Below are 17168 nucleotides of genomic sequence, written 5' to 3' on the forward strand. Positions count from 1 at the left end.
CTCCCGCACCCCCCGCCACTAACCCCCAGCTTCCATTTCCATCATCAGGCAGGGAAGGAGAGGCCAGCAGCAGTCCCAGTGAGGACAGAGTGAGGCAGCAGCAGACTTCACTCACAGAATTTTCCTTCATTCTGCGCCGTGATCCTGCCTGATTTTGGGTGGGATCGTGTAGGGGAATCCTGGCAATTGTAACTCCTGAAAGATTTTCCAAGGGACGGACCGAGACTTGAATTTGGCAGTCCCTTCTCAGATCATTGGAATTGACGATAGTCTGGGTTCAACACAGTGCAGCGTGAAGACAGGCGAGTCTTGATCCCATGACAAACATATATTGCGACAGCAGACACCTCAGATGACCCCTTCATCCTCTGATGCTTTCTGTTTTAGCATTTTGCTTTATTTTTTCTTTGTTTTATACCACCTAATGTCATTTTTTGTATCTTAAATCTTAAACTATTAATTAAAAAAAGGACAAATAGATGTTTTGTAGCAAAAAGCATTAATTACAATACAACGAATTTCAAACTTTCAAAATTACTGCTAATAGTTAAAGAACTTACTGATGATGGGCAGTCTGATTTCTTTGTACGTGTAACCCGGGATAAACTATACAAAGAAAGCAATGGAACAAAAAAGAGACCTTGTATAATTATGTTATTCATATAATATAATAACAACAACTTGTATTTATATAGCACCTTTAACGTAGTAAAATGACTCAAGGTGCTTCACAGGAGCGTATCAAACAAAATTTGACACCGAGCCACATAAGGAGAAGTTAGGGCAAGTGACCAAAAGCTTGGTCAAAGAGGTAGGTTTTAAGGAGCATCTTAAAGGAGGAAAGAGAGGTAGAGAGGTTTAGGGAGGGAATTTCAGAGCTTAGGGCTTAGGTAAAGAAGGCACGGCCACCAATGGTTGAGCAATTATAATCGGGGATGCGCAAGAGGCCAGAATTGGAAGAGCACAGATATCTCAGAGGGTTTCCCCTATAGGATTTGTAGAGGTAATTTCCCACTTTGAATTTGTTCATCAATTTTGGGTTTGCTTCGTTAGCTTGTTAAGTTTTGGAATGTATTTATCCTGCATGCTCAGCATTATACTTTCAAAGGTGTTTCACTTTCCTCCAGTGAATTGTTGTTGAAAAATCTCTGCCAATCTATTTACTGTAGTTGTTTCCTCGTTTCATTGAATTTAGCCCTTTTAAAGTTATCCACCCGATTGTTGTTTAGACATTTCTGACACCCAGATCATAAAATACTTTAACATTTTATAGTCACTGTTCCCCAGGGTGCTATGACTTCTATTTCCTCTATATTATCCACATCATTTACAAATACCAGGTCAAGATGAACACTGCTTCTGAGTCATAAAACTGTCATGCATTACATTGTTCTTCTCTGATTCAAAACATCTGTGTTTATATTTGGTTGATTAAAATAACTTTCCTGCTCTCATCTATCCTTTTTATCTCTTCACAGAGCAACTTGTCCCCCTTCTTATGTTGATCTGAGGTCTGTAGAATGCTTCTCGTATTATCTTGGGTTTTTTTCACTTTAGAGATGTCTACCCATAATAGTTTATTCTGTAGCTTTACGCACTCCCCACCCCCTCAATTCCACAGGATCAAGTTTATTTACTTTCCAGGTATCTCATGTATAGGCTACACCACCTCCTCTTTTGTCACCTCCGTCTTTTCTGAACATCCAATAATACCTCTGAATGTTATATTCACTGCCATCTTTAGTATTTATCCACACTTCTGATATTCCCACTATATTGTAGTTTTCTATTGCTACAACAGCCTCCAGTTCGGACATTGTGGGGTCGATTTTAATCGCCTTTGCCTGGCGTTAATGGCGCGGTAATGGTCTCAAAATGGAGTCAGTAGCCTTACCGCCCCATTAGCACCAGCAATGCAGCCAGGATTGAACAGCAACAGGCTGCTGAATTTATTTGACCAGCTAATAATTTAGGTATGAAGCATGGGGTAGTGTATCGGGACAGCTTGTGAAAGGGTGTCCAAAGCACCCGCTTGATTCATGCAATAGGCCCCTTTTAAAATGGAAATTGGAGTCCTATGACATAAATAGAGCCCCGCTTTTCATTTTAGGTTCGAACTGGTTGGAGCCTGTGCAGTGCCTTGGTCGATGGAATCAAAGAGGCCCGCTAAAGAGAAGTGCCAAATTGTTTTTTTGGGTCCTGCTCCTCTGGGGGTCCGCAAAAATAATCTGAACCACTGTCACCTTGGGACCCCCACTGTCCGCGATCAGGACCCCTTTGCCCCGCAACTTACCTTGCCAGCGATCGCACCAGCCCAATTTTGAGGCCTCAATCCTGCAAGTTGTTTGGCACCCCACATGTCGCTGGCCAGATTTAAATAGTGCCGGGGTTTAAAATCACAGGGGCCTCTTTGTCGCCGGAATTGTCTGCTGACCAGCGCACTCCACCGGTTAGTCACCCGAAAGTCAAAAAAGGGACCCCTGTGTTCCTAATGTTTCTTGTATTCATGTATATCTTATCTCCTGTCAAGTTCCCCCTTGTGCGCCTATTTCTAGTCTCCAGCTCACACATGGCTCTCTGGGTATTTATGTCCATACCAGCCTGTTGACTAGCTTGTCCCCTGCGATAAGTCTCATCTGGGATCCCATTTCCTCCCTGCCCTCAAACCCCTCTCCCGCCCCTCAATTCACAACCTATATAGTTTCAATGATTATTCGATTGCTGCCTCAATGTTATTTGCAAGTCACTCTTCCCACTTGGTTTAGGTGCAGCCTCTCTCTTTAGTTTTGGAAAGTGTTCCCAGTTATTTATGACAGCATGATTTCAAGGTCATAAAATCCTAAACTTATCATTGATGCGGATAAAAATCATGATTTCTAGCTACCTTTAGTGGGCAAATGCAAGATATTCTATTACACCATACTAATGTCCTGGGGATTGTCGAGATATATTTTATACTGCAAATTTGGAAGATCATAAAAACATAAATTAATGTAAAAATATATTTTAAGTATATCATGTAAAGAGAATTCTTTCTTGTCAGCATTAAGATATGATCAATATCTCCACCCAAGGAACCAGCCCGAACACACTTGTGAATTTGTTGCTTACAAGTAAACTGGCCACCCTCTCTGTAATGATATTGATTGTATCTCATTGCTGATTGTTACATATCATTTATTTAAGCAGTATTTATTTGTGCTAATTCAAAGTGTTATATAATACATTTATTTGGCTCAAATCTTTTGCCATTCCAATTTTAATTTAAAAAAAACGTACCTTAAACTGAATGTACTTGATTATTTTTGTAAGAATTCTGTACAGATAGTCACTTCCTACAGGAAGATCTGTTGAAATGGATTAAAGATTTAAAGTCATGACCTTAATTCATTAATGTATATAATCATTCAATATTGTCACACTCTAATAATCAGTTATATTAATAATGAAGACAAAAAACAGCATTCATAACTGGTGATTAAAACATAATAGTGAATTATGTCAACTAATAATGTCCAGTCATGTAACACTTATCAAAGTTTGCAGTTTGCCCACAGTAGAGAAAAATACAAAAAAATGACAAGCTCATCCAATGCCCAGTGGCCATTTTGTGTTGTGCTGAACCATAGAGCAGGAGGGTGTCCAGTTCAATCCTTGCTGCTGAGGTATCTGGGGCGATAGTGAGGATCTACAATTAGCCTTTGCATCCTTTGACTGAAGTGGGGAAAATGTCAGTTACTTTTCCTGTTCCTGACTTTCTTTTTATTCATTCCTGGGATGTGGGCGTCGCTGGCAAGGCCAGCATTTATTGCCCATCCCTAAATGCCCTTGAGAAGGTGGTGGTGAGCCGCCTTCTTGAACCGCTGCAGTCCTTGTGCTGCTTATTATTGGTTGCTAGCCACTGATCTATCCTGAAAAAGTGTATATGTGTGGTTGTTGGGATTGAGCAAGACTGTGATTCCCTCCTATGATTGAGTAGAGTGCCAACATTTACTGCTCAGGCTCACAAGTCAAAAATGGTCACGCTTCTTTTGGTAAAAATTGTGGATTAATCCATATTAATTCAGAAGGAAGCTGGATTATGGTTAGATTCATGTGGTGGTGGCATTAGCTCATCTCACACAAAGTGGAATTTACACAGGCTGACCATTTGTACAGATAATTCAAGTACACAAGACTCTTTGTCCTGAGAAAATAAACAAGAAAAAAATACTTGCATTCATGCCATTATGAAATATGCCACCATTGAAACATCTCAAAACCCTTCACACACTTTTGAAGTGATTAGTGTCTGTTGTTATGTTGGCAAAGAACAAGGTGCCTAGTGTATTTTAATGGTTCAGATGAAAAAAAAATTTTTTTTAATTCTTGGATTGGAATAGCCAGAAAGGTCATGCTCGAATTGTATCTATAATCAGGCAAATGTTTTGTGAAACTTCACCTTATGTTAAGATAAGATATCAGCACCAAACATTTCCTCTGGGGTTCTCCTGATCAGCTGCTGTAACTTTGGCAGGAGATTAGAGGAAACCCCAGATAAACTATGTAAAGCGAGTTTGTGCCAATTTACCACCAAAGTCACGGGGGTGGGGGGAGGCAAAGATCGGAAGAACACCTGAGGAAATTCCAATGCAGGCCCACTACCGTTCTGAAGCACACATGAACAGATGGACAGGCAGCAGACAGATTGAAAGGGTCCATTTAGCAATGAATCCTTTCAGGTTTCACCAATTGAAAGATTGGAAGAGGTTCTGTAACCCATCATATAGAGAACAGAAAACTTACCTTTTGGAAAGAGTAAAGAGTTGACCACATGAATAACACCATTGTTTGCCATGAGATCAGATTCCTTGGACTTGACGTTATTTACTAACATTGTGTCGTTCACCTAAAAGCAAAGAGGATTGATGACTCGAGTGCATTCCCAGCCTTGAATCAAAAATGTGTTTTCTTTACAATAGATGATCCATGTACTTTAAATTTGTGAATGATGATCTTTCTTGGTTTCATCAGTTAAGTAAGGCTCCCTTAATGGTTCAGTGATTTTACCCATTGAGCAACTGAGCCATACAAACCACAAAGGTCTCAGGTTCAACCCCGGTCAGTGCTGAATTAGTTGACCACAGCCAGGGGCAGCAGTCGAGTGCTACAAGTGTCCACAGCATTTCTGGGTCATGGAGGATAAATAGCCCAGAGTTCTCACTCCTGAACGTTATTCAGCAATCCCAGTTACAAATGCATGTAAACAAAGGGGCGGGGGAGGGGAAGGGCAGGTAGTCCTTGGCTGCAAATACCCACCATTCCTTTCCTCACCATAGTTATAAAGACTGCTGACATTCATTGTCAAGGCTCACACATGATTAATGGGCACTTAGGTGAAGTACTAAGGGTGTTCCGCACCCATGGAACTGTAGGGCAGTAAATAGTCAATGCTTTCAGGTTTTTACTGACTTGCTGAAGGACCTGGAACAGATCAAGATGTGGTGACTCAGACTTTGCTCTGTGAGAAGGTTAGATGTTCCGTGTATTAAGAACATGTGCTCTATACAGGTCTATGTTATCATTTATACCAGTAAAAATCTAATCGATTTTTCCTTGCTAAAATTTTCCCTACAGGATAGCATTTAGGCTGTCATTTTACCAGCTAAGATTTTGGCCAGCTCATTACTTAGCCAATAAAAACAGATGCCTAGTATTAGAATGCTTAAGTGTTAATTGTTGATTAAAAAACATCTTTTCTCAATGTATAACAAGGATTTGTTTGAACATGTGTTGTGGAGTTTTTCAGCTTTAAGTAAACTAGGCTGAAATGTACATCTAGTCAAGGGATAGAGGTGAAACTTACCAGTTTTATCATAACTCTGCTGCCCTGGTACGATTTCAGTATATTTGTGACTCCATATTCAATACCGCCTCCGATGTAAACTCCTTTGAGGAGGTGGTACAGGAGGATGTGTCGGAGAGCATTTTTATCACCTGTAAAACAAATAACAATTTTCAGTCTACTTTTCTCTCGAAGTTAATTTCTGAGAAATTTCTAATTGGAAGCGGAGAAGCCCAAGGCTTGAGCGCTTGGCCAGACTGTGCGGGTCAATTGCCCAGATTTTCCGGTCATTGGCGAATGAACTGCATTGCCGTTCATTACACTTGCACTTGCCCACAGACTTGCTATGGGCTTTTGCATTGAACTTGCGGTAACTAGAAATCAGTTTCAGCGCGGTGCCCTCTACAGGGGATCTGGGACCTGTGTGAACAGGGCAAGTGACTGTGCGTCTCCTTAACCAATCAGATTGAAGAATTCTTAATGAGCAGCGCAGAGTCTAACCCCGAAAGAGTCATTTAAGAATATTTAATTCAATGCCATATCATGTACAGAAAGTGAAATAAAGAGAAGGAAATAAAGATGGGATTAAGAGAGAGAGATCAAAGAGACAGAAAGAAAAGGTAAAAGAACATTATTTAATTTTTTAAATCTCCAGGAATGAGGCTCCACACTTGTAAAAGTGCCAGAAAGGTGGTTTGGCAATAAAACTCCTCTTACATTAAAATGGACAAGCCCTAACTTTTTCTGACGGGTTTAGTGCGTACCTAGCATAGAAATGTTTCCAAACCCCTTCGATAATATATCCCTAAAACGTATTGCTTTATTATAAATATTACCCATTGTTCATACATGATTTGATTTGATTCACCCAATAGACCCCTGGTAAACAAGCTACAGGCAAATGTGCAGCATAAGCAGTCAGTAGCAACTTTTTACATGTTTGAGTAGCTTCTGATTGGTCCCCAGGCTAGTGTAAAATTGTAAACATCCACGAAAATGAATGGCTCTACTTCAGAACCGAGGTGACTCTTCAAAAACAGTCATGTCACCAGAGTGGCAAGAAGGAGACTGGAAATGGTGGGGCCAATTGTTAACACTGGTATTAGTTGGGCAGACGAGGGGGTGCGGGTGTGGTGGTGGGACATCCCCTATGGCCACCTGATGGCACTAGCAGGAGGCACGAACCATTTTCATTCTCGCACCTCATCTACATAATATTGGCGAGCTGCCAGCACTCAATGAGTGGTGACAGGCAGCTCACTGATCGGGAGGGCAGGGAATCGAACGGTTCCTCTGTGGAGTCCAGCCGAAAGTGCATACTTAAAGTGGGGGGGTGAGAGGCAATCCCAGCCAGCAGGGGGGAGGGAGCAATCCCAGCCAGCGGGGGGGTGGGGAAGGGTGGTGGGGGGCAAATCCCAGCCAGCGGGGGGTGGGGGAGGGTGGTGGGGGGCAATACCAGCCAGCAGGGGGGGAAGGAGTAATCCCAGCCAGCGGGGCAGGGGGGTGGTAGTAATCCCAGCCAGCGGGGGGTGAGGGAGGGTGGTGGGGGGCAATCCCAGCCAGCGGGGGGGGGGAAGGAGCAATCCCAGCCAGCGGGGGGGTGGGGAAGCATGGTGGGGGGCAAGTCCCAGCCAGCGGGGGGGGAAAGGAGTAATCCCAGCCAGCGGGGGGTGGGGGGAGTAATCCCAGCCAGCGGGGGGGTGGGAAGGGTGGTGGGGGGCAAATCCCAGCCAGCGGGGGGGGAAAGGAGTAATCCCAGCCAGCGGGGGGTGGGGGGAGTAATCCCAGCCAGCGGGGGGGTGGGAAGGGTGGTGGGGGGCAAATCCCAGCCAGTGGGGGGTGGGGGAGGGTGGTGGGGGGCAAATCCCAGCCAGCGGGGGGGGGGGGGGGGGAGTAATCCCAGCCAGCAGGGGCGGGGGGGGGGAGTAATCCCAGCCAGCAGGGGCGGGGGGGGGAGTAATCCCAGCCAGCGGGGCGGGGGGGGGGGGGAGTAATCCCAGCCAGCGGGGCGGGGGGGGGGGAGTAATCCCAGCCAGCGGGGCGGGGGGGGGGGGGAGTAATCCCAGCCAGCGGGGCCGGGGGGGAGTAATCCCAGCCAGCGGGGCGGGGAGGGTAGTAATCCCAGCCAGCAGTGGGGGGAGAGAGAATGGAAGAATCAGATGTAGGACCCTGATTTAAATATTGAAATGAGGCTCCCTTCTGTTTCGGATGGGAGCGCTGGGTGCCCATTTCGAGGCCTGTTTGAAAATGGCCAGTGATCGGAAGGTTTTATTTTATTATTTTTGTCTGTCTCTACCCTCTTTTTCAGTGCGAAAGGGACTTTAGGCAGATGAAAATGGCCCCTGATTTGTCTCCATACTTTAAACAAAAAGCACTCCCCCGGGACTTGAAAGCTGCCAGTGTATTTACATGATTACTTTCAGAGAAATAGATGAAACCACAAGAACTTGCATTAAGCAGCACCTTATCACGTCCTCAGGAAGTCCCGAAGCATTTTACAAACATTTTTTTGCAATGCAGTCACTCCTGTTATGTGGGCAACTGCAACAGCCAGTTACCACACAAAGAACAAATGAATCAGCAAATAATCTGTTTCGGGTCGAGGGAGTAATATTGGCAGGCCACCGAATGAACAATTGAACAAATAAGCTGTTTCTGGTTGAGGAAGCGATATTGGCCAGTACATCAAATTGAATGAATAAACAAAGTCATCTGATTTTGGTCAAGGGATGGATGCTGGCCAGCACGCTGCCCTACTTTTTTCCCAATATTGTTATGGGATCTTTTATGTCCACCAGAGAAGGCAGGTAGATAAAGTCCCACTTTTACACCTCCCTGACAATGCAATTCCCCTTCAGCCTACATTACATACTCAAGTCTGTATTGAGGCTTGAACCCACAACATTCTAACGCAGACCGTGAGCACAATCAACCAAACCAAGATAACATTTTAGTAATATACCTGAAGTTAACGATAATCTATCGACACCTTGGGAATAAATATTAATTAATAGGCCTCTGCACTTTAACACAGAACCAGAACAATAAAAGAAAATTGGGACAAAATTCCTTAATGCCCCAAACCTGACGTGATTCCAGAGGCCTGCGGTGACGGAAAGACCCAAGGACCGAAGTAAAGAATCATCAGAATAGATCACGCATGCTGCAGGCGCCAGTCAATTTGTCCCGCCCCAAGACCCAGAGGTCAGTCTAGGGGGGAGCGATCGGGAGAGGTGGGGAGTGGGGGGGACGAAGGTGAGCCGGTAGTGGCCACTCTTGCCGACTCCAAAACAAAGCAACATTTTTAAAGTTTAAGCGCCTTTTTTAGAGCAGTCTCCAGCCATCCCTTTAAGCTGCTCAAGACCTGCGCATCGCAAATTCCGACTAGAGCAAAGAAATTTAGGAGTCAGGGTCAGAAACGAGGGCTGGAGCCTCATTTCAGGATTGAAATTAGGCCTGTGCTCTATTCCGGATGCCGTCAGGGCCGCCTAAAAAATGGCCCCGACCAATTTAGCAGTGGCCCAAGTTCTCGTGCAGATGTGGACAGGACCTCTGCATCGCTCAATCAGTTATCGCTGCACCTGTTTTAGGCCCATAAAATAGACGCAACGATGTTAAATTTAGAACCCAATGTTTAAAAAAAAACTGAAACCTTTCAAATGGATTCTTAAATCTTTGAATTCTTACTTGTCAACTCCTTTAGCTCAGCTGATGAAAGATTTTCAAATACATCGTTGGTTGGAACAAATAAAGTCCAGTCTCCTCCTTCAGTGAGCAGTTCCGTCAAACCTGCAGATTCTGCCAGATTCAGGAATATGCTGATAAGAAAAGTAACCAGAAATTTAGTGGAAATTCGTTGACAGGAGGAAAATATGAGGAAGATATAAATAGGATAAGGGCATTCATCCCACTTAGCTTTCTCTAATATGAAGATCCATGTTGAGGACCCAAACAGAACAGTTCATATCTCTTCGGCATTAACAACGATTTTGTATTCTTTTACTCCCTGCTGAACCAACCCAGTCAAAATTTACTGCAGCAAGTGGAAATCTTTTCAATAAGTTGACGAGTGTAAGTGTGTGCAGTCACATGGTTCAAGGTTCAAGGTTCCCTTAGTCTGTAACGTCAGCTATTGTATTTCTCTTAGTTCTATGTAGGAATGCTCCACAGGTCCCCACAAAATTAATCTGGGTGACTGACGCCCTGGGCTCCCCCCATTCCATGATCATGAACCCCCCACCCCCACCCCTGGACTTGCTGCCAACCGGGTGGACTCCAGCCCACCCAATATTGCATCAGCCCAAATCCATCAAGATGTCCGTTTGATGCCCAACAGCTCGCCGGTTCGATTTAAATGAGGTCCAGACCTCAAAATGGCTCCAGCCTCCTCGCCGCCAGAAACGGGCGGGTGGCTGGCACGCTTTGCCAGCCAGAAGTTAAAATCTACTGCCGCGTGTGCGGATATCGCATGCGCATTCCTTGCTTCGTTCAGTTACACAAGTGCTAGTGCCACATCTGAAACAATTGGCCTATCGTTTCCCATGAAGTAACCAAGTGACAAAAGGACTTTCCCAAACCCTAACAGCTGGAACAACTCAATACTTACCTAAAGCGAGGATCATCTCTCAGAAGTTGCAGCATTGACTTCTCTGCAGGAACTATGACCTTTCTGATCATGTGAATGACACCGTTTCTTCCTTCCTTGCTGCCTCGGACCATGCAGGAATTCTCAATGCAAACCGCCTGCCAGGAAGCAAATGCAAACTCACTTAATTAGCCTGACAGTTTTAACATAGTCTTAGTTCAAAAAAGGAAGTTATTTATTCGTTGGTACCTTAAAAGGAAGTGTTTTTATCAAGGAAGACTTAACATTTCCCTTGGTTTACTTACAGAGCAAAAGCTATTTTATATCTGCTATGAGACATTGTTGGATGATTTATATTGAAGTAAATATGTTAAAATAACAGCAATGTTTGGCAGGTTCATCAATAAAGTTACAGTATGTACCTCTCATGGACACTTTACAGGTTCAAATGCAGAGGCGTCACTGGCACAGATCTGATGGGCCGAAAGCAGCATTATTCTCAAAAGCTTTATTTCATCTTTATTCATTGACTATGCTATTACCCTAATTAAACACACACACACACATTTCTTTTTTGCATCAAAAGGATTGTGAACGCACCAAGATCCCGAGTTAGGTCATTTCAAGCATTGGAATCTAGTCGGATTTTGCAATGCAGATGACTGAGGAATAAAAGCTGCAATTAGTCTCACTTCAATACTGTTCTGGTTTATAAAATTCAATCAACTCCCAGCAATTTATAACATTTTTCTTGATGAAAAAAAATGACCTTGCCAAAAATGTATCCTTAGTACTAATAGAACTGAATTATAAAAATTCCATGGGCTATCCAGGAAAATGTTTTCGGCCCATGAATTATGACAGCCTTTCAATATATTTAGAGCCCTTCTGCCCCCTAATGACATGGGGGGAAAAATTCAGTATCGCCCCATTTGGGGCACCATTACTGGCGGTGCGCAAAGTTTAGCGCCTGGCGCTAATTATCGCCTCTGACAGCAAACTTGGCTTTTATCGCTCCTGGAGGTGATTGGAGCGCTAAATCAGGCGCTTCACACCTCTCTTAAGGTGCTAAGGCCGAGGAGCGAGGTGCTACCTCAGAGGGCGGGCGCAGCGCAGGTGCTGTCAGTTAGCGATGGAACACAGACACACTGGCGCCGGACAGTTCTTAAAGGGGTCGATCTTGCTCTGCAGCCACACCCTGCTCATTGGAGCCTTGAATCTCGGCCTGGGCAGACCTGTGGCTAAATCTTGCAGCCAAGGACTATGGAGAGGGCCAGGGAGCGAGCACAGCGCTTCAGCGAGCGGGCCTTGGAGGCTCTGGTTGGCGCGGTGGAGCGCAGAAGATCTATACTGTACCCAGAGAGTGGCAGGAGGCTTTTGCCACGCGAGTACAAAAGAGTGTGGAGGGAGGTGGCTCAGAGAGTCTCCTCAAGCAGCATGGTGCCTAGGACCCATCTCCAATGTAGGAAAAAGTTCAACGACCTCACTCGGGTCGTCAGGGTGAGTGCCTTTTTTTCAAAACCTCTCCATCCCTCCATCTCAACCTTACTTTATGGCCAGAGGGTCTTAAAAGCGCCAATGCCCAACACTCATCCAACACCTATGACCCTTTCATCAAACACACACGCACATTCCACACTTTGCATACAGTAAGGGCTATTCAACTATGGGAGGCACATCAGGCAAGACCATGGCTGCATACAGTAAGGGCTATTCAACTATGGGAGGCACATCAGGCAAGACCATGGTTGCATACAAGAAGGGCTATTCAACTATTGGAGGCACATCAGGCAAGACCATGGCTGTATATTTACTCAGACGCCGTCCTTTTTCTTGCAGGCCAAGCTATCTCATAATAGGAGACAGCAGCAACGGACGGGTGGAGGGCGGCCTCAGCTGCAACCCCTCAGCGATCTTGAGGTGCCCGTCCAGAGGATTGTGGCAAGCCGGGTGATTGGTCCCGTCGCCACTGGAGACGCCGATCCCGTTCTGGACAGCAATAGTAAGGTCATCACCTTTTTGTCCTCTCTCCTTCCACTTGTTCCTCACAACACCAGCCTTTGACGCTTTCAATCCTAATTACTAAATCGCTGCACTCATGCCTCCCTTGCTGCCACCCTGTCCTCACGCTAAAGCCACTCTTGTAACTCCCTGCTTTCAGATGGTGATTCACCAGGTGAGGAGACGGGCCCTCAAGCTGCCAGTGGGAGTGAAGCTGAAGGCAAGAGGAAGCCGGAGCATCAGCGCCACCCTCTCCTGAGGAAACCCATGCCCACACTGGGAACACGTCTTCCCTGGAGGGGAGTAGGGGGGAATGGTCTGATGAGGGTGAAGCTCCAGGACCCAGCAGGCTGCAGCAACGCAATGGGGGTAGGGAAGCTCGGGGGCCTTCTCCCCGGAGGGAGAGTATGCCATCGAGTCCTGCTGCACTGGACGCAGAGGAGGAGTGGGTCCTCGCTGAAATGAGTGCCCAGGCGGAGCACAGGCACACTGAGCTCATGGCTGCAGTGGCAAGGGTGCCCAAATCCATTGAATCACTGGCAAGGAGTGTGGAGCACTTCGCTGTAGCACAGGCAGATGCCACATAAATGCTTAGTGCTGCAATGCAGTCACTGGCTGGTCTCATGCAGACACAGATTGAGGCCACGCGTGCAATGAATGCTCCCACCCTCACTGGATCGGGCACATTTCCCCAGGGCTCTCACCACGCCACAGCAGGCCAGCAATCTGTGCTCCATCAGATTGCTCCGGATGCTGAAGTGCTGCCCCGTGGGAGTGCCAGTGTGTCGGTCGAGCAGGGAGTTGCTGTCCTCTCTCAAGATGACAGCATTCCTGCTGCCACCACTGTCACTTCTCCACTGCACTTGCCACCGCCTGTAGGACAGACTGCTGCCGCCCATGCAGAGTTGGTGCAGTCTGCAGCCGGGCCCTCCAGGCCCAGAGCTGGTCGAGGCTGTCCTTCAAGGACATCTCCAGTCTCAGGTTGTGACAATCAGCAGCCTTCCACCAGCCTTGCTCCAGCCACTGGGGTCCCATTACAGAGGAGCTGCAGGGTGGGAAGGGGGGAATTTTGCAAGGGAAGGAGATCACCCTCGAAGGGAAAAAAGTGACAAAATGTTTTTCATTGTTTTATTAAAGGCCGAGGTTCGTGGTCAAATTTTTGTAACTGTTTTGGACATTGTCTCCAGATTGTGAGAGCTAGTTATGTTAATGACTGTTTATTTTTGTGTTTCTTTCTATTAGTTTGTCATGCAGAAATGAGACACACAGAGTTTGTCAAATGAAGAAGTTTCTGTATTCAAAATGTACATGTTTGGTCTTTGCAATCATTGTTGCCTTGACCGGCTTAGGGGTTGTGGGATGGTTTCATTCAGGTTGTTTGAATGGCAGAAGCCATTTCCTCAGCAGGGGCCTAGTAGCGACTTGCTATGAGCCTTTGACGGACGGCCCTTCCACTTTGTACATTGTGTGCCTCCCTCTTGCCTTGGTGCTGCTGATGATCATTCTCCTCATCTTCCTCCTCCTCTTCCTCTGCTGGTGCTCCAATGCCTGGTGGCATTGGCTGGGTCCTGAGGATTGCAAGGTTATGCAGCATGCAGCACACAACAATGAAGTGGGAGACTCGCTAAGGCGAGTACTGAAGGGCTCCTCCAGAATGGTCCAGACAGCAGAACCATTGCTTGAGCACGCCGATTGTGTGCTCAACGATGTTCCTGGTAGCTTGATGGCTCTCGTTGTATCGCAGCTCAGCAGGGGTGTTGGGCGTACGGAGCAGTGTCATCAGCCAGGTGCACAGAGGATATCCCTTGTCCCCGAGAAGCCAACCTCCTGGGTGAAGCGGTGCCTGGAAAAGGTCTGCTACAGAAGTCTGGCGCAGGATGAAGGCATCGTGGCTGCCAGGAAAGTGGGCATTGACAGCGAGCATCAGCTGTCTGTGGTCACAGACCAACTGAACGTTTAAGGAATGGAAGCTCTTTCAGTTGCAGAAATCCTCGGCATTCTCTTGCGGCGCATGCAAAGCCACATGCGTGCAGTCAATGGCGCCCTGCACCATGGGGAAGCCCGCTATCATCGCAAAGCCCGTTGCACATTCTTGCTGCTTGTCCGGGGTCATGGGGAAAGAGATGTACACTCATCTCCTTTTAAAGAGGGCATTTGTGACCTGACGGATGCAGCAATGCACCGCAAACTGGGAGATATTGGCGATGTCCCCAGTAGCTGATTGAAATGAGCCGGTGGCATAAAAGCTCAGAGCCACTGTTATCTTCACTGCCACCGACAGAGACGCCCTGCTCCTCAGTTGAGGCTGCAGATCTGGCTGAAGCAGGTGGCAGAGCTCAGTGACCACCTCCTTGCTGAAGCGCAGCCTTCGCAAACACTGCTCCTGAGACATATTACTGTAGGAGAACTGTTGGCGAAAAACCCTGGGAGGGTAAGGTCTCCTGTACAGAGGCCTGTTGGCCCTCTCCGCCTGGCCATGATTGCCACTCTCTCTCTGCGTCTCTGTGCCCTCTGAATGTGATGGAGAAGGACAACGTTCCCATCCACTGCAGCCCCCATAGTATCTAGGCAATCAAAGTTATGAAGGTCAAAAACCAAAGTACCTGCAAAGTTATGGTCAGAAGCCAAAACTACCTCAGACAGCGTTGACTTAATGCAGAAGTCTCTCTTTCTCTCTTTGTCTCTCTCAAAATCTCTCTATCTCTCTCAGAACGAGTGGTGCAAAAATGGCTACCACACAAAAGCCAGGAAGAGGCCCCCTTTAAATAGCGCCCCCCCAGCCCCACAGCAACTGGGAAGCGTTCCAGTCAACCTGTCGTTGGTTGCACCAGGCGGAAAGGAGGGGGGCACCATTCAATTTCCATTCCGGGGCGTCACAAGGGCATTGCACTCTCGAATGACGTCAAGATCTGCGTGCGCAGGAGATCGGCCGGCATTGTTTAGCGCCGCCGCAAAATGTCCAGTAAATTTCGCGAGCGGTGCAAAAATCGCCGCGCCCAGGCGCTAGTTGCTTTGCACCCCATTAGCGCCCTCTTAAGGCGCTAATGGGAGGCGCAACCAACTGAATTTTTCCAACATAATGTTTTAAAAGTTGCAACTGCAAAGTATTTACTCAATACAGTTTTCTTGATGAAATTATTTTGTTGAATGGATTCTGATTCCTTGCCATTTTTATTGCGACTTGCTTCCTGAGGGTTTTTTGACATGGCATTTAAAGTTCAAGGGTAAACCTGTCACCCGGCCAATGCAATAGTTTTACTAAAACTCTTAACAATCACTGTGATCATAGTTAGAATTAGCCACATCCAACCACTCTGAGACATTACCTTCAACTCCTACTCTCGGTTTCCTCCCTTCTAACCAGTTTTTAATCCAATTTTCTACCCTCCCCCTAATTTCATACCACTTAATCTTCTCCAATACTCAAAGGCCTTCTGAAAGTCCATGTACACCACATCCACTGCATTTCCCCCATCCACCATATCTGTTGCCTCCTCGAAGAACTTGATCATGTTTGTGAAGCACGATCTTCCTTTCAGAAATTTATGCTGGCTGCTTCTAATCATTTTCTCTGCATCAAAGTATTTAGAAATTTCGGGGTTGTATTTCCACAAGTGTTTCTCCAATTGCCCACTGTAACTTCGATGGGAGGTTCGCGGAAACCCTGGAGAAATGGCATCTTCTCCTCTGCCGAGAGGCCTCAGAAGACACGTTTATATTTGAGGCATTGACTTTTCATAAGAATACAGTTCTAACGGGGGATGGGCATGGCATTGACCCATTATTTATTACGTGCTTCCAGCATTTTCTGTTTATTTTTTAGACCTCCTGAATCAGCAGGGGGATATAAAAAAAATGATTTCTTAATGTTCTTGCTTTTTCCTTGTGGAGGCTTTGCCCAGATCTTTTCAATACCATAACTACTTGCGTGTTATATTATTCTCATTTCATTGTCACATTGAGATGATTTTTTATATAATCTTACAATTTCCTGCTTTTCTTTGAGCAGATTTTTAGATAATTTACCCATTCTTTGGCCGCAAGTTTACGAACCTTGCCGGGTCCGTGGCGGGCAACGTCGGTGGCGGGTCTCGACCCCGCTGCTGTCTCCATCCTGGCCTCTGAAATGAATTTCCCCAGATTGGGCTTGTTAAGCTTGCCCTCCAGGCCAATTCGAAGAAGCGAGTCTGGTGACATCATTTGATGACGCACCATCAGCCAGTTTCCTTAAAGGGATCATGGCCAAATTTCTTTTGATGTTTGTGCTGTTAGTGTTCTATAGCATTGAGGTGCTGCAAACACTGATAATCATTGCACAGAGGTGTACGGCTGCACCCAGACTCTCCCATGACTCCCTCCTTTTGTTTATGGAGAGAGTCACAGCACACAGGGAGGTCCTCTTCCCTTCCCATGGGTGAAAGAGACCTCCTAAGAAGATCAAGACAGCCTGGTTGCACATTACAGAGCAGGGCACAAGCAAAGCTGTGGTCAGGAGGACCTGGGTGCAGTGCTGCAAATGTTTCAATGCTCTCATTAGATCAGGAAATGTTAGTACAAAGCCACACTCAACCTCATCCTGCTGTGCCACTCATCACATTCCTATCACTCTGCCTTCCCTACCCTACTCCTGCACATCCTTACTCACACCAACTTACCTTGCACCTCCACACATCCCTCTCTATCAACATCATCACACCCCCATCTCACTAGCCACCCCTCACACTCCCCCTCATCCTAGTGCAATCATACCAACTAACA

At 46.2% G+C, this 17168-nt stretch overlaps 1 protein-coding gene across 3 annotated transcripts in view; it reads right to left on the reverse strand.

The window, feature by feature from the left end:
- Window positions 1-17168, reverse strand: part of LOC147111966 (periostin-like) — a 94091-nt gene that overhangs the window by 24629 nt on the left and 52294 nt on the right. For all 3 annotated transcript variants that reach the window (XM_085999398.1, XM_085999397.1, XM_085999396.1), the window contains exons 11-16: window positions 10431-10567; window positions 9512-9642; window positions 5846-5976; window positions 4786-4888; window positions 3280-3347; window positions 561-606 (exon numbers count right to left, since the gene is read on the reverse strand). In XM_085999398.1, coding sequence (XP_085855524.1) covers window positions 561-606; window positions 3280-3347; window positions 4786-4888; window positions 5846-5976; window positions 9512-9642; window positions 10431-10567 — 616 coding nt within the window. The remainder of the gene's footprint in view (window positions 1-560; window positions 607-3279; window positions 3348-4785; window positions 4889-5845; window positions 5977-9511; window positions 9643-10430; window positions 10568-17168) is intronic.

This window comes from Somniosus microcephalus, chromosome 10 (genome assembly GCF_052327205.1).
Source record: "Somniosus microcephalus isolate GS21.2 chromosome 10, FLI_Smic_1.0, whole genome shotgun sequence".
Lineage (NCBI taxonomy): Eukaryota > Metazoa > Chordata > Chondrichthyes > Squaliformes > Somniosidae > Somniosus > Somniosus microcephalus.